Source organism: Podarcis raffonei, chromosome Z (genome assembly GCF_027172205.1).
Source record: "Podarcis raffonei isolate rPodRaf1 chromosome Z, rPodRaf1.pri, whole genome shotgun sequence".
NCBI classification, from domain to species: domain Eukaryota; kingdom Metazoa; phylum Chordata; class Lepidosauria; order Squamata; family Lacertidae; genus Podarcis; species Podarcis raffonei.
Genome location: NC_070621.1, coordinates 47,173,255 through 47,201,153, shown reverse-complemented (window position 1 = coordinate 47,201,153; position 27,899 = coordinate 47,173,255). Strand labels below are relative to the sequence as shown.

The window sequence follows — 27,899 nt, the reverse complement described above, 5'->3', positions numbered from 1 at the left end:
CATACATGACATTGGAAAATGAGGTGATTGAACCCCAGGTGTTGTGAATGGACGAGGGTGTTCAGGCATATGCCCCTAGAGAGTAAGAGTGTAACCCTAACCCCTATTTAGTAAAGGTAAAGGGACCCCTGACCATTAGGTCCAGTCGTGACCGACTCTGGGGTTGCGGCACTCATCTCGCTTTATTGGCCGAGGGAGCCGGCGTACAGCTTCCAGGTCATGTGGCCAGCATGACTAAGCTGCTTCTGGCGAATCAGAGCAGCGCACGGAAACGCCGTTTACCTTCCCGCCGGAGTAGTACCTTTTTATCTACTTGCACTTTGACATGCTATTGAACTGCTAGGTTGGCAGGAGCAGGACCGAGCAACGGGAGCTCACCCCATTGCGGGGATTCGAACCGCCGACCTTCTGATCGGCAAGTCCTAGGCTCTGTGGTTTAACCCACAGCGCCACCCGCGTCCCAACACACCACTGAATTCAATAGGACTTACTTCTGAGTACAGTGGTACCTCGGGTTAAGTACTTAATTCGTTCCGGAGGCCTGTTCTTAACCTGAAACTGTTCTTAACTTGAAGCACCACTTTAGCTAATGGGGCCTCCCACTGCAGCTGCACCGCCGGAGCACGATTTCTGTTCTCATCCTGAAGCAAAGTTCTTAACCCAAGGTACTATTTCTAGGTTAGTGCAGTCTGTAACCTGAAGCGTATGTAACCTGAAGCATATGTAACCCAAGGTACCACTGTATTTCGGGGTTAGCGGAGTCTGTAACCTGAAGTGTATGTAACCTGAAGTGTATGTAACCCAAGGTACCACTGTATACATTATTTGCATTGTGTGGTCACCCTCTCTGAACTCAGGGGTCATTCCTTCTGAGTAAATGAGTAATGGAGCAGGGATGCATGATGTTTGTGCTGCTGATTTCATGTATGGTCTCAAAAACCTCAGCCATCACCGCAGTCAAAACTGGCCTAAGGTCACAGAGGCTTGTCTTATTCCTAGGGCTGTCATCTGAGTGGAGAAATTCCTTCTTTACTGATTCATCATATGTGTTTTTAGCTGATGAATCGATCAAATTAATGATTTGAACTTGATTATATTTAATATTTGTATTCTGCTTTTCCAACAACAAATGTTGAGCTCAAAGCTGTTATTGTCGGCATCCATCTATCTTGTAAGACAATGGAAGATTGTGCCTTTGAGGGTAAAGTCAAAGCACTGGAGAGTTACAGCACCTGCTATGGCTGCAGAGAGCGATACGGTAGAGACATGTGTTGTTGCAGGTGGGGCAGATGAAGGTGCCTGGTTGTGTTGCTGCAGATGCAGCAAGGCGTTTCTTCTCTCTGCGCTCCTCCCGGCAGCCATTCCTCCCCTAGTCACTCTTCTGGACACATGACCTGGCTGTCTCCAGGCACTGTGGCACTCATCTGCAAGGGATCCCCACATGACAGTGTTAATGGCAGCTCACAATAATCACACACACATTGTAAACACTATAACATTGAATACAGTAACATATAAATAACTCGATGATAAATTCATCAGCAATTCAGCAAAATCACAAGAATTCAAAATATCAGAAAGAGCGGCTGAGTGATGCCAGGCGACCTCCTCTCTTGGGTATCTTTCCCCCCTCAGTGGGCAGGCACAACTCTCTACGTTTCCAAACCAGACTTAATGCCTGCAACCGTTTTTTGTTTTCCCAAATCTCCACAACCTCCTTGCGAGGTAGGCTAGCTAATGCCCTCTTTCAGTCTGGGAAGCCGCGGAAACTACATCTCCCATCAACCCCAGTCGCTGGCCACGGAAGCCTCCCCTACGCAAGAAAAACCATAGACCGAGGGGGGGAAAGAGAGGACGGAAGTCCGCCCTGAGCAGACGCCGCAGGAAGCTCGGCTGGCTCCCGGCCACCGTAGGTTCGAGCTGTGTGTGTGTGTATGTGTGCCCGGCGGGCCGTTCCGAAAAGGAGGGCGGGCAGCGCGCGCGTGCGCAGAATCGAGGCCGGGCTGCGGCGGAGGTGTGGGGGCGGTTTCCCTCAGCCGGATACAGCTTCTCTTCGGCCGGCGGCGGTTGCAGCTGACGGGAGAGAGCGAGCGAGAGAGAGCAGGGGGGACCCCAAGGTAAGACCCGGAGCCCCAGGCCGGCTTTCCCTCGCGAAGCAGGGGGTTCGGAGGGTGGGGAGGGGAGCGCTTGCTTCCCGCTGTGTGGCCGCCGCCCTCAGGCCTGACAGGATGGGGGAGGGGGGCTATTTTAAAAAGGAACCCCCTGTGGGTGGGGGGAATCTCTTGCGGGCTCAGAGAAGCCTCCGGGGGCTCCGGGGGTGGGCACGATGAGGAAGGGCCCCCCCAGTCCAGTGTCTGAGCACCTTCCTTGCAAGCAGAGGAAGACCGGGAATCGCCTCTCTGGAGGCAGGGCTGCTGCCAGTCAGTGCAAGGCAATGCTGGAGGAGAAGGGCCCAGTGGTCAGAGTGCCGCGGGGGGGGGGGGGCGAGACGGCTTGGTGTAATCTGTGGCCGCTGTTTCAGCCCCCGCTGGCAATCGCCAAGATGAAGCGGGGAGGGGGGGGGAATCTGATTGATTGCTGCCTGTCTGTGCATGGGGTAAATGGTCACGTTCAGGGCAAAGGGGGCTTGCTGCCGTCTGTATGGGGAGGCTGGTGGGGTAGCTCAGCTGGGAGAGCCTTAAGACCTTTAATCTCAGTTCGCCGGACTGTAAATGAGAAATGATGCGGCAACGCGAGGAAAAGGATGGCGATCGTGAGTTCGGGACAGGAGCGAGAAACGTGATTTTAAGAAATTGTATTGCATTAATTTAATTTGGTTTGGTTAGTAATCGTTTGGGAAATTAATAAAAAATAATTTGTGTGTGGGGGGGGGAAGACTCTTCATTTCAGAGCTGTGGGTTCGAGCCCCATGTCGGGCAAAGGATTCCTGCATTGCAATCACTACATGGGTTAGTTGGTCTCTTCCAACTCTACAGTTCTGTGAAAAACCCAGCAAAAATCAAGGTCTGGGGCTTGGAGAAGGGCTTCGGCATCTGCTTTGCATGCAGCTTCAATCCTCCACACCACCAGGGAGGGCTGGGAATGTACCAGGCCTGGAATCCTGTAGATCTGCCTCCAGCCAGTACCTTCTTGCTGCTGCCAGCCTTAGGCCTGTAACAGAGTGGGCAGAGTAAGAATTGGCCTGCCTCTGTATAAGGCAGTTTCCTCTGTTCATTAGCAATATCAGTAGGGGGGGGGGAGAATTTGCTTTTGATCCCTGAGATCTCCAGGTGGGACTAGGAGAGGACCCTGCCTTAAATCCTAGAGAGCTGCTGCCTGTCAGTGCAGAGAAAACTGAACTTGCTGTGATTCATGTTGACTAGATCAGAGGCAAGCAGCTGAACTGGTTCACCACTGAGGCTTAACTTTGGAAATAAATCATGAACTTGGAGGCTGCTATGAAATTTCATATTAATTAGCAGGTAAAAGAGATGTAGCTCAGTGGTAGGGCATCTGCTCTGCATGCAGAAGGTCCCTTGTTCAATCCCTGCTTCTCCACAGAGTCTTGAGAATGATCCTTGCCTGAAATTCTGGAAGCTTCTGTAAGTCAGAGTGGACAGTGCTGGGCTAGGTTCTTAATGGTCTGACTGTATAAAGGCAGTGCTTGTTTTCCTAACGTCCAGAGGCTGCAGTTTATATTGGTCTTTTAACCAATGAAAATTTCTCCCAAAACTGCAGAATGTAGTCTTTGGATATCATGCCCAAATAACAGAGTCTTGTAGCAGCTTGAAGACTGACAAATCTTACTGTGACATAAATGTCATTGAGCTACAACCTGCTTCATCAGATGCATAAAGCATAATCCTGAGTTCCAGGTATATTATGTTTGTCCTTGTCTTGCATAAGGTCCAGCTTGAAGAAGTTGAGAAAAATAACAAGGGAGGAGCTGGGGAGAAGAGAGAGCAATATTGTTAAAGCCCCAGAGTTTTCTATTTGTAATAGACATTAACACTTTCTGCTGTTGTAAGCTGTAGGATTTGTGCCTTCAACATTATGCACTTCTACTTCTCTCTCTCATCTCCCCCTCTGCAAACATTTTAACATTTTCCTGACAGTTCTGGAGAATGTGGGAACTTGTTCTCTACATGGATACCTTTTTATTGATCCTAATAAAGGTGTTACCCACCTGAGGTCTTTTGTTGCATTTCTAATAGGCTTTTAAAAAATGTTCTAATAAAGGGGACCAAAAGATAGTGATGGTGGAGAAGAGGGGAGGTCTTCATCTTTATTCACTGTGGGTGGGGGGACCGTTGATCAAATGCATTGACTAGAGTTGCCAGCTGACCAACTTGGTCTGCTCCTGTGCTTGTACAGCAGCCAGAGGTGTAGAAATTAACAGGTAAAACTTTTCCCAGAGAAATTAAATTGCTGTGATTTGTGCATCAAACTGTTAGTAAACATGCCAGAGTAGGTTTAGAGAAAAGTTGGCCACCTGCAATGCATTCTGGGTGCTGCAGAGATGCTTAGCAAGGCATCCGTCAGTGTTAGAAACTGAAATATGAACGCTAGGAGCTAAATGGCACCTTAAACCTAAGTTACGGGCACAACAAAGAAATGTCTAGGCACACTTTTAAAATAACAAGAATACAAAGCTGAAAATGAATAAACTGCAGCTAAAATATTATGTTCATTTTTCATATGGTCTAGTCCTTCTGCCCAACTCCCTAGTATTCTTAAGAGGGTCTCTTCTCCAGTCTTCAAAGAGTAGCTGGAAGTGGGGAGGCAGAAAACGCTCCTCCTTTTCTTCCATTCTGCAGTTTTAATCTGAAATCTTAGGTGCAGTACTGCGTCCAGAGCTCAGAAACTGCTCACACTAATGAAATTCCCTGTCGCAAAATGCGCCTAGAACAATGGGAGTTTCGAACACTGGCACCCGTTCAGGGCTTCTTTTTTCTAAGGTAGGATTGGTCCTACCCTTGCTCTTTGGCAGCTATTGCATTCCTTGTTACACAGCTGCATGATGTGGATGAGGATGTGGATGAGAGGCCAGAGCACAAGCAGTGAGGCATGGCTGCTGCTTCTCCACCCAGCTTGTGTACCTCCCTGGGGCATAAGGCTGATTTCTTTCTTTCTGGTGGCTTGCCAGCTAGACTTCGTTCAAGTGTGTCAAATTGAACTGGTGATCACGTGATGCTTTTCTCCCACCCACAAAGGGTGCTTGGGACTTGGTAACCCTTCTATGATCTACCCCCAACTCCACGCTCTGTCATTTAAATTTCAGAACTGGCACTCTCTTACACTGGCTACTTCCATATAGTCTGGTAGCATCAAATTGTCTTTTATTTTATTGATCCAGTAAGCAGACATCACATTAAAACTTGTATATCAGCTTACAGAAACAGGATGCAGAGTTGTCAAAATATTGGTTTTATATTTAATTGGATAAATTTTCTGCTTTCATCTGAATTTAGCTACAATTTATGTAGGAATCTTAATGACACAGTGTGCGCATACACCCTCCTTCCCAACTCCTTTTCAATATGGCTTGAATATGGCTCGCACACAGGAGGACATGTGTGAGCAGCAAATCCTTTGTATGCACAATCTGTGGCGGGGCTCCTCTCACCTTGCAGCAGCATCTGCAAAGCTGCTTGCCATGTACAGCAACCACTGGGGAGGACTGAAGCAGAGTGGGTGAGGAAGTGGTTTTTTGTACAATGTATCTGAATTGACTGTTTACAGTTTGTCACCTTATCTCTCCCTGGAGGTGTGGCAGCTTTTGACAGCATATTATGTGCCTTGCAGGGAGGGTGTTTGGGATACCAGGCTGATCTGAACTCACAGTCATTGCTGCAGTTTGAGCTGCTGACATTAGTGAGGATGGAATAGCTAGGGAAAGTGAGGGCTGTTGGAGCTTGGGGTCCTGCTGCAAATGCAGTTTTGCTACCAGGGCGTTGCTCCTATCTGGACACCCTGGCTCCATAACCCAGCACTCTCTTCGTTCTAGCAGGAAGCAGACAAAACTGATCTTGTGACACTATTGTTACAGTTATGTTTTCAAATGTAATCTTCAAAGCTATATTGAATATCTATACAAGTCACTGCTATATTGTTCTTGCAGTGCATCATGGAATACTGTTTTTTGGTGTGTGGGGTATGGGGGGAGAAGTCTGTGCATTATAGAGATGTGATGAGTGAAAGACATTTGCTGGGGAAAGTGAATGAGTTGGTAAAGATGCTTTGTAGGATGTGATTTGTAAATGAAATAAATAATTTATAATAATAAAATAGATGCTGGTTATAAACTGTTAGCCTTAGATAAAGTGTGGCCAAGAAATTCCCTAAACCAACACTCTTAACAACACAATTCCTTACATATAAGTTCCATTGAGTTCACTGGGGCTTCCTTCCCAGTTGTTTTCATTGAATTTTGTATTTTCTGCACCACCATGATATGTGTGTTAAAGGTGATAGATAGATAGATAAATAAATATATACAATAAGTGGGTATAGGATTTCACTCTTAATGAAGATAACTAGCAAACCGATTCCATTTTTGGGGGGCGGGGAATATTCTGGCCACCTCTGCTTGTTATTACACTAGCAGAAATTTACATGTGGATGTTTAGATGTTGGGCAGACCAAGGTTCCCTTATCACAGTTAAATTTCTAGCCATTTTTTTGTAACTGGCGGCTGTCCTTGCTGAGCCTGTGGTATATGATAGTTGAGATAGTATGTGACATTTTACACACTTCTGTATATGAAGCTGAGCTGGTTAGCTCCATCTTGTCCAGGCTTGACGAGATAGCTCTTTAGTGTCTGTGGCAGAGATTTTTGCAAGCCTGAGATCAGTTATTGGCTAGAGTGGTGGGATTGAATCTGGAAAGATACAGGACTGGGCAGGAGTCCAGTTTCCCAGATTTTGTAGGCTGCCTTCTATACCACACCAGTGCTCCCCTTTCATTTGATCACAGCTTCCTAGTTTTCCCTTGAAAGTGACTGCATTCCCTCAATGGCAAACATACCTCCCATAAGGAATTGCATGGATCCAGGCTTCCCCAAATTGGTGCTCTCCAGGCATTGTGGGTCTCCAGCTCCCATCCAGCCCAGCTAGCATAGCCACTGGTCAGGAATGATGGGAGGTGTAGTTTTGAATATCTGCAAGGTTCCAGGTTGGGGAAGACTCCAGATACGTTAGCAACTTTCACAGAAACAGCAGTCCATAAAACTTGGAATTCAAGTTAAATGTCACACGAGAAGATGCAGGATATTTGTTTGGCTCTTGTGGCTGGTTGCACAACAGAAGTCCCATTACTTCCTGTTCCACACAAAAAATTCCACTAGTGCAACCGTTGTGCTGGATTTCATATTGCGCAACTGTGATTCTTGCTCTTACACTAGCGCAACAGTCTTTGCACTGGCAGTTACAAAATTTTGGGTCTCAGACTCCAGCTGCTTGTTTGCGGCTAGTATGAACTGTTCAAGCAAGATGATGGTGGAAGGACATTTTGGGAGTTCTGATTGGATAGAGCTTCAGTGTGGATGATTGCTGTTGTGTGAACAGAGAACTCCAGTGCCAGTGTTCTCTCCCCCCCTCCCCAAAAAGGAGATTGGTGATTTGGTGAGGAACTGGAGCAATTGCTTTAAGTGAAGGGACTTGAGCCAAAGGTTGCAGAGAGTGGTTGACTGAGTTGCTCTCTGGAGAGCTGCCCTGCTAATACATGTTCAGCTGTTAGTCTCTTGGAATGGGCTGCATTATCTTCTAAGAGGGTTTCTTGCTCAGCAGGAAACTGCATCCTGGGAGCTAAGTAGCACCTTCCAAAGAAAGAGGCTGACAAGTTGTTTCTTGTTTGGGCTAGCTTGGCAGTTCCAGCTTGAAAGCGTGCAGGCTTTTGGTTTATATTTGGGAGTGATATGCGGCTCCACCAAGTCCATTGGGAAAGTGCTGGGAAGTGTCCTGTCAGAAAATGGACTCCCCGCCCCATCCCCAAATTGTCTCTGGTGAATTTGAATTTTTCATGCTAAAAGTCATTCTGAAACTTTCCAGAGTGACGAGGCCTGCGCTGAGCTTTGCACTTTGCTTTCATCCTGAACTCTTCACATATATTTGGTATTAACGTGTTTGCAGCTCAAGCCCCTTAATTCCTGCTGGACCATTCATTGTTAAGAATAATCTGCTCTTGGCTTCCTTCTCAACAGTTCTTTGTGTATTCACAGAAGGCCTCCGTGCCTCTGGTGCTGGCTGAGAGAGGAAACGTTCTGAGCACCCATCACAGCTGTTGCGTTCTAAGCTGTTGTGGGTCTTGGACTGCTGAATTGGGCCCTAGATTGCACCAGAGCAGCTGACAGATAGTTCAGGTTTAACAAAGCAGAAGATGTTTCTCTTGCAGTCATTTTCAATGTAGAGCATTTCTGCTGGTAGAGAACCAAAGTTAAGACTGCTCAAGATTGCTAGAAGCTTATTACAGAGTGTCTGGTTTGTTCCTTTACTGTTTATTCAAAAACTTTGGTTCAGCAACCAGGAAAACTTTTCTAACAATCAGGGGCCAATGCTAACTCTTGGCTGGGGAGCAGTGAAAACTAGCCATGTACTGACCAGGGCAGAAGTCTTTTTGGTGTGGTGGAGGGGGGCAGTATTTGTCTTAATATTTGCTGAGCCAGCTCTGAATTGGACCCCTCTCCAGTTGATGGAGCAGTTTAGAATCCAGCAAATCTTTGTCTAGACCAGCTCTTCCTGTATCCTGCCCCATTCCGAGGCTTTACACTGGCTGCCCAAATACCACAAGGGGTATCCTGTCAATAATCTGCACTGTTGGCAGGCGCAAGGGAGGACCCCCTGCTGGCAGAGGGAAATCACTGCACTCTTAATCCCCTTCCAACAACAGATCAGGGGTCAGCAAACTTTTTTAGGAGGGGGCCGGTTCACTACCCCTCAAACCTTGTGGCGGGCCGGACTGCGCACGCATGTGCGCGTGCACACATACGCATGCATGCACGCACATGGCAGAGGGGGGCTTCTCTCTCTCCCCCAGCCCCTCCCCTCCCCCACTTTCCTACCTCCTCCACCGCTCTGCCAGCGGTTGGGAGCCGGTGGTGGTGGTGGTGCGTCTCCTTTCTAGGCCAGCTTTCCCAGGTACCTGGTGCGGGGCCAGCAGGCACTCCAAGCTCCAGCCAAAGCCCCGTGACACTCCTGTCATGATGCCTACAATGCAGCCATGGACGGAGAGGCTGGCAGGTGGGTGGTGAGTCTGGGCTGTGCCTCAGCGCACGGGCGGCAAGGCTTTGGATTGGCTGGCACCAATCAAAGCCCAGCTCCCTTCCTCCACAGGGCAGGGAGAAGCCCAGAGGAGGGGGAAAAGGTGCTCCGGGGGGGGGGGAATTGGAAAAAAAAAAAGGCACAGCATGAATGATCATGCCGATCCAAGTGGCAATTCCAGGACCGTCCGTGGGCCGGATCCAGAAGGCAATTGGGCCTGATCTGGCCCGCAGGCCTTAGCTTACTGACCCATGACATAGATCAAGGGTTAGGATTGCTCTGTTACTGACAAACCAAAAAGTGTGTGTGTGAGTTTAGGGTGAATGTATGTTGAGACAACAAAGGACGCGGGTGGCACTGTGGGTTAAACCACAGAGCCTAGGACTTGCTGATCGAAAGGTCGGCGGTTTGAATCCCCACGACGGGGTGAGCTCCCGTTGCTCGATCCCTGCTCCTGCCAACCTAGCAATTTGAAAGCACGTCAAAGTGCAAGTAGATAAATAGGTACCGCTCCAGCGGGAAGGTAAACGGCGTTTCTGTGTGCTGCTCTGGTTTGCCAGAAGCGGCTTAGTCATGCTGGCCACATGACCCGGAAGCTGTACGCCGGCTCCCTCGGCCAGTAAAGTGAGATGAGCGTCACAACCCCAGAGTCGGTCATGACTGGACCTAATGGTCAGGGGTCCCTTTACCTTTTTTATGTTGAGACAACAAGTCATGGTGTTTTACAATCTCTGGAGTTTTACAAAATACATCAGGCAGACCTGGTCTTGTTCAGATGCATGGTTTGCTTAGGAGTAGGTTCTAGCTCCCCGGAACATGGTTTTAAAAAGTGTTTGTTAAACTAGGTCAAGAAAAAGCTCCTGTGCTGTGTAAGACAGCTTCCTGGCTTTTTGGGGGGTGGTGATGGTAGTGGTGGGTTGTTCTCTGATTGCTTCTGGCTCATTCCTGGCTGGTTTCTCTTTTCTCCTTGCATAACTTCTGAAAAATGAGCTCCTTACTGTGGTTGTGGTTCTTTTAAATGCTTACATATTTAATACGTTCGTATTCTGCTTTCTCCTAGTGCACTTTTCTCCTAATGCAGTTTACTGTTAAAGGCACTGTACTAAAACAAAAGGTACAATAGACAAAACAGAATCCTCTCAATCTGTTTGTGGTTTCTTTAGGAACTGTTACACATCATTCGCAATTTTGAATATTTATATTTTGCCGTTCTAGCGAATGATCTTCCAAGGCAGCTTATCCAGCCCAGCAGCCCTTCAGTCTCCTGGCGAGGCTTGTAGCTAGAAAGTGCCTCTTTTCAGCTCTGCAGTCTCAGGGCAACTTGCAATTGGAGACTATAGAACATGGGAATTCTTCCTGACACCAAATCAGACGCTTGGTCTACCTAGCTCAGTACTGTCTGTGGTGACTAGCAGAGGCTCTCCAGGGTTCCAGACAGGGAGCCTCTCTCAGCCCTACCTGGAGTTGCTGCAGACTTGGGACTTTCATCCTGATACTCCACCACTGAGATGTGGCCCATCCCCGTAAACCTTACGTTTTGAGGCAGGAAGGTGGGAAACCAGCTCCTTTCAGTTATGCTTCCCTTGGCTGATGGGGTGGGACCAGGTTTTATTTCCATCTTGCCATGATTTTCTCCTGGACAGCAGAGGGCGAAGCCTCCCTGTGGCCATTGGCTGATGGTAGAGGCCTGAGTCTGCCTCTCTTTGGCTTTGCTGTCCGCTGGGCAAGTGGGAAGTGAGTCGTCTCTGGAGAAGGGTGGGCGCGGAATGCATGTCCATAACTTGGTTTCTGAGTTATTGCATAAGTCTCCTAGCAATACTGGAGGCTTGGTCCGGTATTTTTCTCCCAACTGAGTTTGGCTTCCTCTGACTTCTTCCTTTCTTTGTGCAGGACTCTTCCCTTCAGATCAGAAGAATGCAAACGATAAAGTGTGTGGTTGTTGGCGATGGAGCTGTGGGGAAGACCTGCTTGCTCATCAGCTACACTACCAATGCATTCCCTGAGGAATACATTCCCACGGTGTTCGACAACTACAGCGCTCAGATGACTGTTGATGGCAGGATGGTTAGTCTGAATCTCTGGGACACGGCAGGCCAGGAGGAATATGACCGCCTGCGCACCCTCTCCTATCCTCAGACCAATGTCTTCGTCATCTGCTTCTCCATTGGGAGCCCCTCATCGTACGCAAATGTGAGGCACAAATGGCACCCTGAGGTGTCTCACCACTGCCCAAATGTGCCGATTCTTCTTGTTGGCACTAAGAAGGACTTGAGAAGTAACACGGAGACGGTGAAGAAGCTGAAGGAGCAGAGCCTGGGCCCCACCACCCCCCAGCAGGGGACGTCGCTGGCCAAGCAGATTGGAGCCGTCAAATATTTGGAATGTTCAGCGCTGAACCAGGAGGGGGTGAGAGAAGTCTTTGCTGAAGCTGTGCGTGCCGTTTTATACCCTGTGACAAAGAAGAACTCCAAGAAGTGCCTTCTGTTGTAGTCGCCAAGGAACGTGGAGCAAGGATTGAGGGCTTTGGGTTGTTTTGAAGGTTGCCTCCTTAATCTAATTGCATCTTGCACTAATGGCTCTAAAGAGATATATTTCTTTCTGCAAGTACTCCTGCAGTTCAGGTGCCAGTTCCAGCAGACTGGAACAAAAGACATCAATTCCAAGTTTTAAGATCACCCTATCTGCCATATTCTCAGTGTCTATGCTTACCTAATTCTCCATCTCTTCAGTGGAGGAGAGCTGCAGCCAAGAGAGACTGTCCAAGACAAGTGCTTTCTTTGCTATACAAACCTAAGATACAGTCCTTTCTGAAGGAGACAGTAATCTGTTTTGATTCATGTGTCACTGTTGCTTTTCCTAACAATTTCTTCATCAGTTAGCTGTCTTTTGTATAGATAGGGCTGTGCCTTTCCAATAACTGTGTCAATTTGCCAAGAGTGTTGTTTGAGAACATGTTCTGAATTTTAGAATGTCTCCACTGTGGGATGCAAGCACCACATGTGGTAACAGAGATTTAGAAACTGAGAGGGCTTTCAATAAGATCAAAACTACTCTGCTCCTCTTCGTGGAATTGGATGCAGGTTCCACAAACATGTTCTGGGATTGGGAGCTGGTCCCTTTTTGCTTTCAGGGTTGGAAAACTGGGCTTTATAATGCAGCTCCTTACTGTTTCTGGAGGGTGTCCCTCAGCTGTGTGATTAAGCCAAGGCATCCTTTCAAAAGCTGACTTTGCCACATATCCTTTTAAAGCTGGGCTTGCCCTCCACAGGATGATATTTCCTTTCTCAGCCTGCCATAAGAGTCCATCACTCCAAGATTATACTCTTGCTGTGCCTGCTGTAGGAAGATGCCCTGATGGCATCGCTGCCAGGCCAACTAAAGCCCACAATGAAGAGTGTGCCCACTCACTTGATTTTAGGTATGTTTTATACTGTTGGAGGCTTACTGAACTCAGCTATGCTACAGGTACCCTTATATAAACTCTGGACTGGCTGGCCTTTATGTCCATGGGCACCGTGGCAGTGCCCACCATTTCCTCAGCATATGCCTCCTTCCCCAAATGTTGTGGTTGACCGTAAATCTTATGAATGTGGTATAGATGGCAGAGATCTGCCTGCTCTAGAGCAGAAGGTCTCATTTGCTCACTACACCCGCCTGCCTTTTTAATATAATTGCCAATGCTACAAAGCAGTACTGTATTTCTGTGCCTTTTCATTAGTACTATGTTTTCTCCTGCAGGTGAAAATATCAGTAATTTCTTGCCTTCTAAACTTTCAGGTGTAAATGCTATTAAAATGTTGCACTGGTTTGTTGACCTCTTTAGGACATAGGTACCCAATATAGGTGCATATAGGCAGGGTTTTAACTTTCACTGAAATATTAACTTCCCTTTCTTGGAAAAAAACACACATGCAAGTGCTTTTTAAAAAGAAAACATGCATTTCTAGCACCACAGCTGATTTAATCTAGTGGCATTAAGGAACTTTTTTTACTTATGATGATTTGTGGCCATATTCAAGATCTTTAGTTTATTGGGAGCCTGATGCTCTATGGCATCTCTCTGGCCAAGGATAGCTTATTTATTTGATCAACAAGTTTCTTAATTGCAGTTCTTGAGAAATGAGTGTTTTCTCCACAGGTATGCTGCATTGCTGCCAAGGAACAAAACAATACTGAGCAGAATTCTGTTCCTTTTTTTTTTAAAGCTCAGCACCATTTCAAAGTGAATTATTTATGTTTTTATATGACGATTGTTCTGATTACAAATCTGGTGTGTGTAAATGGAGAGCAAAATTTGCCTGACTTTAGAATCGCAGTACTTGTGAGCTGTCCTCGGTATTGATGCCAATAAAATGCAGACGTAATGGAGCTAGACAGATAACTGAGACCAGGTGCAAAGCCAGTGTAGTTCACACCATGGTTGAACAAAATCTGCACCTAGAAGTCCTAAGAGTTGAGGCTAACCTGACTAGATCACTACAATTGAAATTGGGTATTTTCTTCTCCTCCCCACATAGCCTGGGTCCTTTGGCTGTGATCTGACCATTCTCAGGATTTAAAGTGGAGACGGACACATTCTTGGTGACTAGGGAACACAGTTAAATATGGTTTGGTCTAATCTCTGGATCCAAATGCTTTTTTGAACACCAAATAAAATCATAACTGTGTTAGGCTCTGGTGCCTTTAGGCCCAGAAATATTGTGGACTAGGCTCTGCAGGCCAATAGGTGTTTTTTTTTACTTGAATGTTTGTGTAGAATGTGCAGGCCCTAAAAACTTGCAAAGCTTTCTTCATCTGCCTTGCAGAAATAATTCTGGGTGCTGCAGGGGCCAAGGTGAAATAGCTGTCTGATCTGCCCGTTGGAAGGAATTTCTCTAGGTTGAGGTTTTACGTGGTTGATGGGTGTGCCACATGTGCCTTAATGTGCAAGGGGAATCTGAGACTGTGTGGTACTGAAACATACACTGGCAACTGATTTTATAGTTAAAAAATAAATTTGTATGGCGACTAACGGAGTTATTTTTAAATTATGCAGAATTAAATTGTAATAAAGCATTTTCTTGGTTTTTTCCTTTGTCTGGTTATTCATTCTCTCTCTCTTTTCATAAGGGGTGTTTCAAAAAGTGTTCCCTTTCTCCCTGAGCTTTTGTTATAAGGAATTTGTAGTTCCTTGGAACCAAGTTTGTTTAGAGCAACTTTGATCTTTTATGAAATGCCCTTGCTCCCTTTAAGAATGTTCCTCTGTTTTTACAGCTTTGATCTTGCATTTAGTTCTGAGGGAAATATCTCTCCAGTCATGCCTAGAATTGCATTCTGAGCTGGAGAGGAGGATGTGAGTTATGACAGTAGTAGTGCCTCTTAAAAGGTTGAAGTAGGGATGGTGCAGCAGCTACCATCATCTATGCCTGTTTAAATGTAACCTTTATCATGTCTTTGTTCCATTTCAGAAGTGTCTCCTACTCCATTGTTCTATCAGACCTTCACAAATTTGGTGTAGGCAGACCAAATTTATAATGTCCAAGAACTACAGTTGGACATATGCTACTTCTGTTACCTCTGGTACCACCTCACCCTTGCCTGATTTCTGCTGGGTGGTAGTTGTGCAGAAAACACAATAAAAACTTACCCATTTCCCAAAACAAGCAATTGTGTGAATATATGTGGATGCAAAGGGACGCAGATGGCGCTGTGGGTTAAACCACAGAGCCTAGAACTTGCCGACCTTTGGCGGTTCAAATTCCCACGACAGGGTGAGCTCCCATTGCTCAGTCCCTGCTCCTGCCAACCTAGCAGTTCGAAAGCACGTCAAAGTGCAAGTAGACAAGTAGGTACTGCTCCGGTGGGAAGGTAAACGGCGTTTCCGCTCTGGTTCGCCAGAAGCGGCTTAGTCATGCTGGCCATATGACCCGGAAGCTGTATGCTGGCTCCCTCGGCCAATAAAGCGAGAAGAGCACCGCAACCCCAGAGTCGGTCATGACTGGACCTAATGGTCAGGGGTCCCTTTACCTTTACCTTTATGTGGATGCAAATCTATTCTGTATTCCCTTAAGAGCACAAGAACTCTGCTGGGTCAGGCCAAATGTCCATCCAGTCTAGCACCCTGCAGTAGCCCGTTGTATTTTTTAAATTACCCCCTCACACACCACCTGCCCTTCAAAACAAATTAGCACAGTGGTTTACAATGAAGATAAAAATACCAGCAGGCATCTGTGGCCCTGTAAGTTAAAGTAGTGTGCAGTGCTTCTGTTCACTGTTTCATCTTTCCGGGTAAACCACTGGTATTGCGTTAAGCTAGGTAAGCTCTGATTTCGTCCCAAGCCTGCTGCTACCCCCTTCTTCCTGCCCATAGCTGTCAACGTTTTCCTTTTTTTAAGGGAAAGTCCCTTATTCCGAATAGGGTTCCTCGCAAGAAAAGGGAACAGTTGACAGCTATGTTGCTGCCACCTCGTGGAACATGTTTCAGTAGTGCAAGCCTAAGTATACCTACTCGGAGGTAAGTGCTATTGAATTAAATGGGGCTTACTCCCAGGTATGGAAGTTTAGGATTGCAGCGTTACCCCCCCCCCCTTTAAAAGCAGTCTTGAGTAAGAATTTGTTGCCACATCATTGTGTCGGAGTTCCACAGGTTAACTGCATGCAGGTTGGGAGAAAGTCCTGGGTTTTCCAACATATAATCCCCGACTTAGTGGGGTTGTGTAGAGGATAGACTAGGAGCACCGTCAGCAGCAACTTCGCCACTTGAGAGCTCCTCGTGGGAGATGGTGTGATGTAACACAAGATTCATTTATAAAACCAAAAGAGCTGTAAGGGACTACAAGGGTCCCGGAATAAATCTATTCTCCCAGCGTTGGGGCTGGAGCCCGCAACCCGCGCTCGCTCTGCCATCGCTAATGCCATCGCTCATTCATTTTGCTCAGCCCGGCGTAGTGGGAAGCCACGCCTCCTCGTTCTTCACAGGCCTCCCGCGTCCCGTCCCACAGCAAACTCGCTAGTCTAGCGCCGCTCTACCCTCATGGCTGCTCTCTATGAATGCGGCGAGACACGGCGCAACTTCCGCTTCCGATATCAACAAACCCGAATTGAAATAAATGGCGCTGTTGGAGGCGGCACCTGCAGATACCGCTTGGCGGAGATGTCAGACACGGACAGCGAGGAAGCGGCGGCGGCGGCGGCGGCAGCAGCCAAGCCCTTCTCCCTGGCCGCATTCCACTTCGGCAACATTAACGACCACGGCCAGCTCGAGGGAGAAGAGAACTTCGACGAGGTGGGCTCCTCTCGGGGGCAGGGGGCTGGGCAGGGGGCTGGGGCTCGCTACTCTCCGAGCAGCCGCCCCGGGACCGGAGCTCCATAGCTAGGGGGCTTGCTCTGCATGGGGAAGAGCTCTTCGACGAGGTGGGCTCCTCTCGGAGGCAGGGGGCTGGGACTCGCTACTCTCCGAGCAGCTGCCCCGGGACCGGAGCTCCATAGTTAGGGGGCATGCTCCGCATGGGGAAGAGCTCTTCCTCAGTCGCCAGGGAGGGCTGGGAGAGCTCCTGCAGAAAGCGTAACAAATATCTAGGGTTGTCATGTGCCCTCTTTTTTTAGGGGGGGGAAATTCTTCTTTTTCAGGGGGAAAATTTCTGTTCTAAATTTACCACAATTTCTCTGGCTTTACTTTCTGGATGATACATAGACATCGCTGGTGGCTGAAGACTTGCTTTCCTCTTCTCTTTTCTTCTGTCCCCCCCCCGCCCCTGCCCCCTGGGGGCAGGGGGACACACCACTGGTTTGGTTTTGGAGCATGTGCTCTGTGTGCAGAAGCCCCCTTCCCCAGTTCAACCCCTGACATTGAAAGGTGGGGCTGGGAATGTTCCTGTCTGAGGGAGTGCAGAGCCACTTCCAGCAAGCATGGAGAATTCTGGGCTGGGGGGACCACTGGTCTGGTTTTGGAGTATGTGTTCTGTGTGCAGAAGCCCCTCCCCCTCCCCCATCAAAAAACCCTCTCCCCCTCTTCCATCAATCCCTGACATCTCAATGTAAGGATTGGAGAGTTCCTGCCTGAAAGCCTGGAGAGCCAATCACATTAATAGCAAATGGTGGACTAGGTGGACCAATGGTTTGGTTGTGGAGGATGTGCTTTGTGTACTGAAGCCTCCTGGTTCGACCTTGACATTTCAAGAAGGGGCTGGGAAAGTTCCTGTATGAGTGCGTGGGAGCCTTTTCTAACAAGCATAGCTGATTGAAGCTGATTAAAGCTACAGCATTGGACAAAGCGTTAATTAGAACCCTTTCCCTGCTATTGAAACACACACACACATTCTTCTTGCAGCTGTGCATCTGCTGTAACTGGCAGTACCTCTGCAAGATATTCCAGGCAGAGAAGGATTTCCCCCCCACTTGTCCTTCAGTCTGAGATGCCAAAGGCTGAATGTCACTGAGGTCTTGTCACTGAGCCCATAGTGCTCCCCCCACCCACCTTCCATATGAAACAGTCTTATATCAAATGAGACCTCTGGTTCTTCTAAACCAGCACTATCTGCTTTAACTAGCAGTGGTTCTCCAGAGATTTTTTTCAGCATTGCATCTTTTTAACTGGAGATACTGAAGACTGGATCTGGGGCCTCCTGCATACAAAATGTGCTCAGCCATCAAAACTACTGTCACATCTTGTATAGCTCCCAGGTATGCATTTCTGTTAATAGTGCAGTGTGGCTAGATGTTATCTGCAGTGCAACTTACTGCTTTGTCCTCCTAATAACTTTGCAGTTATGCCTTCCCAACTCTACTCCATAATACTGTCTTTCCTTCCATTTCTGACCAACTTCTGTTCTCTTTCTTTCTCCCAGGAAACAAAAAAACGTTTGGCTGATCTAGGGGCAATGGATCTGGGGAGCTACATAACCGAAGCCACAGCCGGTGAATATGATGCTTCTGTGGTAGATGAAGCCCATATGGATGAGGAAGGTGAGATAACCTTTTTGCCTTGGGGGTCTGGGGTAGAACAGCCTTCTCCAACCTGGTGTCTCCCACATGTGGTTGGAATCCAGCTCACATCAGCTCTAGCCAGCACAGCCAGTGGTCAAGGAAGATGGTACTTTTGGTGGAACAGAATGTGGAGGGCACCAGGTTGGGGAAGTCTAGGGTAGAAGAAGGGCTTTGGTCTCAGGATCTGGGATGACTCCTGTTTGTGTATTAAAAAGAGGTCCAGCTGGTTGATGCTTTAGTGATGCTTGCTCAGCATCTGCAAGCAATGGCTAGACTTAGTAGCAAAGTGGCAGCTTCTGCTAGTTAAAGGTAAAGGGACCCCTGACCTTAGGTCCAGTCGTGACCGACTCTGGGGTTGCGGCGCTCATCTTGCTTTATTGGCTGAGGGAGCCGGCGTACAGCTTCTGGGTCATGTGGCCAGCATGACTAAGTCGCTTCTGGCGAACCAGAGCAGCGCACGGAAACGCCGTTTACCTTCCCGCCGGAGCGGTACTTGCACTTTTGATGTGCTTTCGAACTGCTAGGTTGGCAGGAGCAGGGACCGAGCAATGGGAGCTCACCCTGTTGTGGGGATTTGAACCACCGACCTTCTAATCGGCAAGTCCTAGGCTCTGTGGTTTAACCCACAGCGTCACCTGCCAGCCCCCAATACAATAGCACAACGTTATATACAATTAGCACAGATGCTTCAGGAAGAAATGGATGAAATTATATACCTCAGGTTGCAATCTTGTAAACTCTTACCTGAGAGGAAGTAGCCACATGTGATAGGACTTTCTTTTTGTTTGTGGCTCCAACTCTCCCCTTCCCCAGAGATGTATTTGGTTCCCTCCCAGATTTCTTTTAGAAGAGCTTAAAACCTTTTTCTTTGTCGATCAGTTTTGTTAAGGTCATGTTCTCCTCTGGGTTTGATCTTCTCATAGATTGATGATGCAAGGGACAGATAAAGATGCTACTCTTCTGTTAATTTTAGTGTTTTGTTAGATGCCTAGGCAGAGCTTAAGTTTTGCCAGGACTCCCTCTCAGATCTTCTTTGTTTACAGTCCTGGATGTAGTGCTAGATCCAGGAAAGCAAAAGGAAAACACTGAGAGCTGAAGATTACAGACTATAATCTTGTAAACGCTTGTCTGGTAGTAAGTAGCCACATGTAATAGGCAGAAATCAGATGTCTAAGCATAAATCCTTATGCCAGTGGAACAAAAGTTAGTGCTAAACTGGATTCCATCAGGGGAGCTGATATTCTGCACTGGGACTGAAGGGGTTTATATGTGATGGTTCCTATGTGTTGTGGTTCCTTTAATTGCTGTTCAGAAAAATTTGGTGCATGGCTTCCCTTATCTTGCACCTGCAGATCTTGTGATTGGTGTTTGAAGGTCACTGTGACCTGGCAACCAGCCAAGGTTATGGTCATTCTTGAGTATATTAAGAGAGGGTTTGTACATTGTCTGTTCGGTTTGCTTTGAGGAAGCTCTGCCAGATTGATACTGAGCTTTGTGTTGTATGTATGCTGTGAGTTGTACTTGCTTTGCATTTGAAGCCTGCACCTTCTACCAGGGATCCAGTGGAAGCCTGTACTTTATGTATACAGTGAAACTGTCTTAATGCTTTGGACCTGTCAGTAAGTACTGAACTGACTGAAAAGTTGGAGTCTGACTGAATTTCTTCCAGCACAAACTGCACTGCCATGAACCTACATGCTTGGGGAGCTGCACATGCTTGGCACAAGCCCTATGCCAACAGCTTCTATGTGATTTGTTATCTGCACCTGGTTTGTTCATATTCTGTGAATTAAATATTGTATTCCTCCCTCCCTCCCTCCTCCCTCCCTTCTTTGCCTTGGTGTTTCCCTTACAGTCATGGGAAAAAGAAAGTGTGCCCTCTTTGAATTCTGTGGTTTTACATATGAAGACATAATAACAATCATCTGTTCCTTAGCAGGACATATTACACTTTTGCTTTTATCATCATGTGTAGTTGCTGGTGGGAATGAGGCTTAGGATACTCCTGCAAAAGCCATACTCCTTTTTCCCACGTCCTTCATGAATGTGGGTGCAGAAGCTGTGATAGGAAAAAGGTGTTGCCTGCTGGATCTGTAATTTTGCTGTGTTTTCTGTTTCTTCCTCCACCACTAGGCTGGGTTAAGAGTAATGACAATGCTGTTGATTATTCTGACATTACAGAGCTGGTTGAAGATGATGTCCACAGTGGGCAGGCGGTATGCAGCCCTCAGCTAGTTGTGAGGGCAGGTAAGCGGTGGCAGATGGTTTCCTCTGTCGCCTTTGGCATAACTGATCTTTTTCTAATCAAGCTGGTTCCTGCTGCCCTGATGTCCGTGCTGGTTCTCTCTTGCTCTTCTTCTTTGGAGTCCTATACCTTTAATAATTGCAACCCTGGTTTCTGCTCCTGCTAAACATTTTATCAACGGAGTCAGTCTTGCATAGTAAGCTTTTCCATTGCTCTGCCCACCTTGGCCCCTGTTACAGGAGCTGATGGTAATGAAGATTGCATTAATTGGATGTTTTAGCCCTAGGCCTTTCCATTCCCATAGCAGGTGTCTCAGCTGTGGGGAATAGGGGAAAGGTTTTTTAAAAAGAGAAAGTGGCTAGTTCCCTTGGATTCTTTCACATTTTTCTGTCTGAAGTCATCACTTGCAAATATGTCTCAGGCTTGGCTAGCCAAAGGACAACCTTCTTTCACACGGCCAGACCATGGAAGATGAGGCAATCAGTGGCTACTTACCATGACTGAATTGATTTTAGAATGTATTTCAATTAATTGACTGTGATTTTATGTAAACTGTGCTATTTTTACTGTTGTTAGCCGCTCTGAGCCCAGCTTTGGCTGGGGAGGGCGGGATATAAATTATTATTATTATTATTATTATTTATTATTAATCTTCAACAATGCTTTACGTTGGGCCAGGCGCCTGGCCCACCTAACTCGGTATTATCTTCCCTGGCTGGCAGCCGCTCTCTGGGGTTTCAGCCAAGGAGTCTACCAAATACCCCTGGAAGATGCCAGGAACTGAACCAGGGAGCTTCTGCATGCAAGGCAGATGATCTACCACTGATCTATTACCCTTCGTCTGGGGGCCCTCGAGGGTTGCATTGGGCTGCTGTAATCCAAATGAATTCTGACTGGTCTGTGTTGTGCCATTTATTTATTCAGTGGATTTCTTTGCACTGTATCCCAGCCTTATATTGGAGGTTCAGGCTGAGTTGTGATGTTGGTTGTACTTATGCACATTCCCAACCTGCTGCCCTTTGATTTGATCTTTGGTGCTGGCATAGATGTGATCGTGCTCCCCCCACCCCCCGTGGAAGTGCCATGGTCTGATCACTATGCTCTGAAAGCCAAGATTGACTTCCCGCTCCTCCCCTGCTTGGGTGGCGAGCCTATCTGGGCTCGCCCGCGAAGGCTGATGGATCCTGATAGATTCCGTCAGGCCTTGCAGGACCCTGCTCCTCCTAGCGACTCATTAGATGACCTTGTCGAGGACTGGAATAACCGGCTCTTGGCGGCCATTGATGAGATTGCGCCTAAGCGCCCTCTGCAACCCCGTCGAAACCGGGCCCCTTGGTTTACTGAGGAGCTCTGGAAAATGAAGCGGGATCTCAGACGGCTAGAGCGAGTATGGTGACGGACTCGTGATGGAGCTTCAAGAACATCTTATAGGACGCTTATGAAAGCATATGAGATGGCTATGAAAGCTGCTAAGAAATCTCACTTTGCAGCTTCCATTGCATCCGCTAGCTCTCGCCCAGCACAACTTTTTAGAATAATTAGGTCAATAACGTCCTTAGGAGGACAACCAAATTTAAGCACAAATTCAACCCACAGCTGTGAGGCATTTGCGAGCTTTTTTTGCGGAGAAAGTCCTGTTGCTCTGCCATGACCTCCCTGCCAATTAAGATACAGTGACAGAACTGGAGGCCCCTCGACTGTCTTCGGGTCCAGTGTTGGACCATTTTGATCGGATACTCCCTGCTGATGTGGATAGACTCCTCCAAGCTGGTAGGCCCACCACCTGCCTCCTCGATCCGTGCCCCTCTTGGCTGATTAGGGAGTGTCCAGATGTTGCGCGGACCCCCCTGGTTGAAATTATCAATTTGTCCCTTGGCACGGGGATATTCCCAGGGGAGCTGAAGGAAGCAATGGTGTGGTCCACTCTTAAAGAAAACTTCACTAGATCCTTTAGATCTATCCAATTACCGCCCAGTTTCAAATCTCCCATATCTGGGTAAGGTAATTGAGAGAGCAGATGCAGAACAGCTTGGTAGGTTTCTGGAGGAAACATCGGCTTTATCGTTCCAATTTTAGTATATGTGCTGCCGAAGCGAGCACTGAAACATCGGGTTTAGATCCATTTCAGTCCGGATTCTGTCCTGGTTTTGGGACCGAGATGGCTCTGGTTGCCCTAATAGATGATCTCCGCAGACAACTGGATCGAGGCGGGTTGGGACTGCTGATTCTCTTAGATTTGTCAGCAGCCTTTGACATGGTCGATCACGATCTTTTGGACCACCACCTCGCCGACGTGGGGATGCAGGGCATAGCCCGTAAATGGCTGTGCTCTTTTATCTCTGGTCGGGGACAGAGGGTGGGAGGGAGATGTCGTTGCGCCACTCCTTGGTGTGTGGAGTGCCGCAGGGCGCAATCCTCTCCCTGATGCTTTTTAACATTCTTATGCGCCCCCTTGCCCAGATTGTCCAGAGCTTTGGGCTGGGTTGTCACCAATATGCTGATGACACTCAGCTCTATCTGCTGATGGATGGCCATACTGACTCGATCCTGGACACACTGACCAGATGTTTGGAAGTTGTGGCTGGATGGTTCCGTGGGAGCCAATTGAAACTAAATCCTTTAAAGACAGAGGTCCTATGGCTGGGTCGGGATGGCATGGGGATGAGCAACCAACTCCCTTCTCTTGCAGGGGCCCAATTAGTGCCATTGCCTTCCGTTAAGAGTTTGGATGCAATCCTTGATGCCTCCCTTTCCATGGGGGCGCAGGTTACAGCAACAGCCAAGGCGACATTTTTCCACCTTCGCTGCATCAAGCATTTGGTCCCTTACCTTTCCCGCCCCAACCTGGCCACAGTGATCCATGCGACGGTCACCTCCAGGCTTGACTACTGTAATTCGCTCTACGTGGGGCTGCCCTTGAAGCTGACCCAGAAACTCCAGCGGGTGCAAAATGCTGCAGCGAGGCTCCTCACAGGGTCTCTGCCATGGGAGCATATTCACCCATGCTTTTCCAGCTGCACTGGCTCCCGGTGGAGTACAGGGTCAGATTTAAGGTGCTGCTTTTGACCTTTAAAGCCCTTCACGGCCTAGGACCCTCGTACCTATGGGACCGGCTCTCCTGGTATGCCCCACGGAGGACCTTAAGGTCCATATATAGCAACACCCTAGAGGTCCCGGGCCCTAAGGAAGTTAGATTAGCCTCAATCAGAGCCAGGGTCTTCTCAACACTGGCTCCGGCCTGGTGGAACGTTCTGTCTCATGAGACCAGGGCCCTGCGGGATCTGATTTCTTTCCGCAGGGCCTGTAAGACAGAGTTGTTCCACCTGGCCTTTGGCTTAGAATCAGTTTGGTTCCCTCCCCCTCTTTCTTTTTCCTTTCTCCTCCGGTGAAGAGGCTACATCCTAGTGTTTTAATGTTGCATTTTAATCTTTTTAAATTGTATTTTAATCAACTTGTTTTTATTATTGGTTGTTAGCCGTCCTGAGCCCAGTCTTGGCTGGGGAGGGCGCGGTATAAATAAAAATTTATCATCATCATTATCATTATTATTATTATTATTATTATTATTGGGGGTCATAGGAAGCTGCCTTAGACCATAGCTCCATCTTTTTCAGTATTGTCTACATGGACTAGCAGTGGCTCTCCAGGGTTTCAAATTAGGCCTATCGCAGTCAGACCTAGCGATGCTGGGGATTGAACCTGAGGTGTTCTTCATGCAAAGCAGATGGTCCTCAGCCCTTCCCCACAGGAACCCTAAAAATGACAGAAATAACTAGTTGAGTGAGGGGAAATATGTGGGAATAGAAGATGATGGAGGATGCCTGGGTCTTCTTGGAATGTTAATTCTGGTGGCTTTTAACAAGGACAACGAACTGGAGGTGCGATGAGGTGGAAGGGCTGCCCATCATTGAGTTCCCTCCTTTCTTCCTTAGGTGGTGTTTCTGTTTCTGGCTCTGAAGAAATCAGTTCCAGGCTGATGACTCCTTCGCCACCGCCACCTCCAGCGCTGGAGGAACAGGACACAACTTATTTTGGTGCGTATGCACTCATGAGATGTGACTGTGAGCCCTCTAGAGTCAGGGGTAAGCAGAAGGTATACAGGAGCAAAACAAGCACACTGTACTTCACCTGTTATTTTTCATTGTTAACACCTAGCTCTCATCTCATTACGTTAAGGATTTATGGTTGCGCAATAGCTCGACAGTCACAGAATCTACTGGTAGTGGGAGAACTGGATCTGGGTCATTCAGACTTCTTGAGTGCAGGGTCAGTGTGGCTTTGGGCATGTCCAAGAGGATTCTCTGTGACTCTTCCCTTGCCCTGCCCACACCACACCACTTTTGTCCCGAATGCAAGCTGCAATTCTCAAGATGCCGGGTTCCATTTGAAACGCTGCTCTTCTTTCCACTTCAATGCCTGAATTAGCTTTCTGCCATGTTGAGGTTACGGAGCAGAGATTTTCTTTCTTTTCTCTCTGAGAGATGCTCTCCATTCCAGGGAATGAAGACAGCGAGAATGCCATGCAGCTGCCCACCATTTCCTCTTCTGAATCTGAGCAGCAGTCCAAGGAAGACAAGTCTACATTTCCGCTTGCAGGGATAATGCAGCAAGATGCCACCGAGCAGCTGCCCAGCGCCACAGACCTGTTCCCTGAATTCCGGCCAGGCAAGGTAGGGCTTGAGGGTTGAGTTGGAGTGAAAGGCTGCACTTCGTGGTGGAAGGATGGGCGATTTCTCTCTGTACTTCTGTTTATTTCACAAATTTATATACCACTTGATTGTAAATCCTCCCCCCAACCCCCCCAAAACAGTTTGCAGAAGGAATAAAACAATAAAATTATCAGTAACAATAGTTACAAACATCTATTTAAAACAAAATATAATTGCATTTAACAATAAGCTAAAAACAGATTAAAGCACATGGCAACATTCTACATATTTGGGTAGGCTTGTCTAAGCAAAAGTGCCTTTAGCAGCGAGTTCCATAGTGTAAATTCCCAAAGTGTAAAGGCAGGGCAAGTATTATACAGCACCTGCAATGGTGTCAGTTCTGCAGACTGAAGCTGTTGGGCGATCTTCCATTTTGGCCCCCGGAGCCCTGAGATGGCTCTGTGTCGCCTGCTCCTCTCCCAATCCTTCCAGGCTTCCTGTCTCAGGATGCAATTACCTTGCCAATTCCTAGTAAGAGTGTAAAAAGCGAGGTGCATCCCCTTTTCTTCAGGTGAGGGTTCTCTTGTGGTCCCAAATTATTAGCGTAAATTCCCAAGCTTGAGGTATGTGTAATGACTGTGGGGAGCTCAGGCTGGAGGCTAATGAAAAGCACTTTTCAGCACTAATAGCCCCCCACCTACCCCCAGGATGTGAATAAGTCCCAAGAGCAACAAGATCGCTGGTACCTCCATATGCTGTGCCCTATGAGAGAAAGCTGGACATGGCTTATTGTGTTGGACTGTCTTAAAGCTTGTCATTTGGAGGTGGGGGTACAGCTGAGGAGGAAAAGGATAGCCCTTCCCTCCTCGGCAGCATACACCTCCGCAGCCCACCCCACCCAGCCACATTTAGGGTCGGGAAAGGCCTCCAGGTGACTCCAGATTTGAAGCTTAAATGTGGTGCTTCCCTCTCCCAAACTGAAAGTGCAGCTCTAGTGCAATTGGGCTTCAGAAAAGCCTCCTGTTCACTCCGGGAGAAGCCTTTTATGCAAGCCTGATTGTTGCAGGGGCAGATGCTACATTGATGGAATGGATATGGGTGCCCATGAGTGTAAGGGAGGCAATGAGAGTGAGTGAGTGAATGAATTTGTGTGCTCTATGTGTGCAATGTTTGAGCAAGCGTGGGGTGGTCCCACCCTCCACCAGCTCTGGCCCAGCTCTCTTGGGCTGTGTCTGTTTACGTTTTGGACTCTTCCTCCATTGGCATGTGACCCTCAAAGGTTAGCCATGTGGGAATGTGGCCCCCAGGTTGCAGAAGTTCCCCCACCCCTTCTGCAGGTCTTGCAAACCCACCTGGAGAGGACTGCCTCCACAGCCAGCTAGAGTGACAGAGAGATGCGGCCTGATGGCAAACTTAATGTTTCTGTGCTTGACATGCCCTGAATGATCAGAGAGACCAGCCACTTATGCCTCCCAACCTTTGCTCCCTTCTTTGTCCTTCCCTGTAGGCGCTGCGATTTCTGCGCCTCTTTGACCCTGGCAAAAATGCCCCATCTGTCTGGAGCACAGCCCATGGGAAGCTCAAGAAGAAGAAGAAGAAGCAGAAGCACCAGAAATCAACTCAGAAAGTACAGTTCCAGAAAGGAGAAGCTGCTACTGAGGAAGGCACAGAAGGCAAATCGTCCTGGGAGTACAAGTTTGCCCCAACTCCTCCTCCGGAGCAGTGCCTTTCTGACGATGAGGTGGGTTTCTGGGAGCAGAGAGGAGGATGGAGTAGGGGATTGTCAGTGTGTTCGCTGCTTTTACTGTCTCACAGCAGAGTTACTTAGAAAGCCTTCCAGCATCTTCACAGCAGTCCAGCTCTCTATCAGTGGGTCTGTTTAGCCTGGAAAAGAGGAGACTGAGAGGAGATATGGTAGCCATCTTCAAATATCTCAAGGGCCGTTACATGGAAGAGGGAGCAAGCTTCTTTTCTGGAGGGTAGGACTCAAACCAATGGGTTCAAGTTGCAAGAAAAGAGATCCCGACTAAACATTCAGAAAAACTTTCTGACAGTAAAAGCTATTCAGTCGTAGAACGGACTCCCACGAGAAATGGTTGACTCTCCTTCCTTGGAGGTTTTTAAGCAGAGGTTGGGTCATGGATGCTTGAGCTGAGATTCCTGCATTGCAGGGGGTTGGAGTAGATGACCCTGGGGATCTCTTCCAACTCTAAGATGCTAGGATTCTCTGAAATGAAGAGAGCCTCTTTGCTCCCTGCAGCCATCTAATTAGAGAGACAGACTCTCACAGGCACAGGCTGACACTGAATCTCTCCTCCCTCAGAGGTGCCCCACCTGATGCTGGGGAGGATTCTCGTTGCTAAGCAACTTGCTTCAAGGACAGACTCTGTTCCAAGCACCATTTAAAGTTTATCTTTGGAATACAGCAGCAGGGGTGGGATGTAGTTCATGCCAGACAGCCTCTTTGCTACTTCAAAAGAGAGGTTGTGGATTCCTGTCTGCCTTGCTGTAGGACATAGGTTCCCCTGCCAACAACAGCTGAATCTCTTCCTACCAAGAAGGAAGGCTGAGAAATATTAGTCTCTGCAAGGCGAATGCCAAGTGCAAATCAGTGCTGAGGATGGTCCAAGTCCTCTGGAGATGCTCCTACCACCTCTCTTTTTTAGAAAATAATTTTATTAAGTTTTCAATTTTACATCTCCAAATAAACCTTTTACAAACTTTAAAATATCTAGTGACTTCCTTCTACTCTTTCCATGGTTCATTATACACATCCCTGCATATTTTTACTATAACCATTCAAAT

General features: G+C 47.7%; 2 protein-coding genes across 2 annotated transcripts in view; both read left to right on the top strand.

The window, feature by feature from the left end:
- The first annotated feature begins 1,886 nt into the window (after positions 1–1,886).
- Positions 1,887–14,304, top strand: LOC128406464 (rho-related GTP-binding protein RhoG-like). The gene is made up of 2 exons (XM_053373875.1): positions 1,887–2,117; positions 11,127–14,304. The coding sequence occupies exons 1-2, from the start codon at positions 1,935–1,937 to the stop codon at positions 11,724–11,726; spliced, it is 783 nt and encodes a 260-aa protein (XP_053229850.1). The 5' UTR covers positions 1,887–1,934; the 3' UTR covers positions 11,727–14,304.
- A 1,995-nt stretch (positions 14,305–16,299) lies between these two features.
- The window catches only part of TAF1 (TATA-box binding protein associated factor 1), a 49,013-nt gene continuing 37,413 nt past the window's right edge, over positions 16,300–27,899 (top strand). Inside the window, exons 1-6 of the mRNA XM_053374891.1 lie at positions 16,300–16,500; positions 18,062–18,179; positions 20,334–20,609; positions 24,378–24,479; positions 24,943–25,115; positions 26,602–26,835. Of these exons, the coding sequence (XP_053230866.1) occupies positions 16,369–16,500; positions 18,062–18,179; positions 20,334–20,609; positions 24,378–24,479; positions 24,943–25,115; positions 26,602–26,835 (1,035 nt within the window). The 5' untranslated portion in view covers positions 16,300–16,368. The remainder of the gene's footprint in view (positions 16,501–18,061; positions 18,180–20,333; positions 20,610–24,377; positions 24,480–24,942; positions 25,116–26,601; positions 26,836–27,899) is intronic.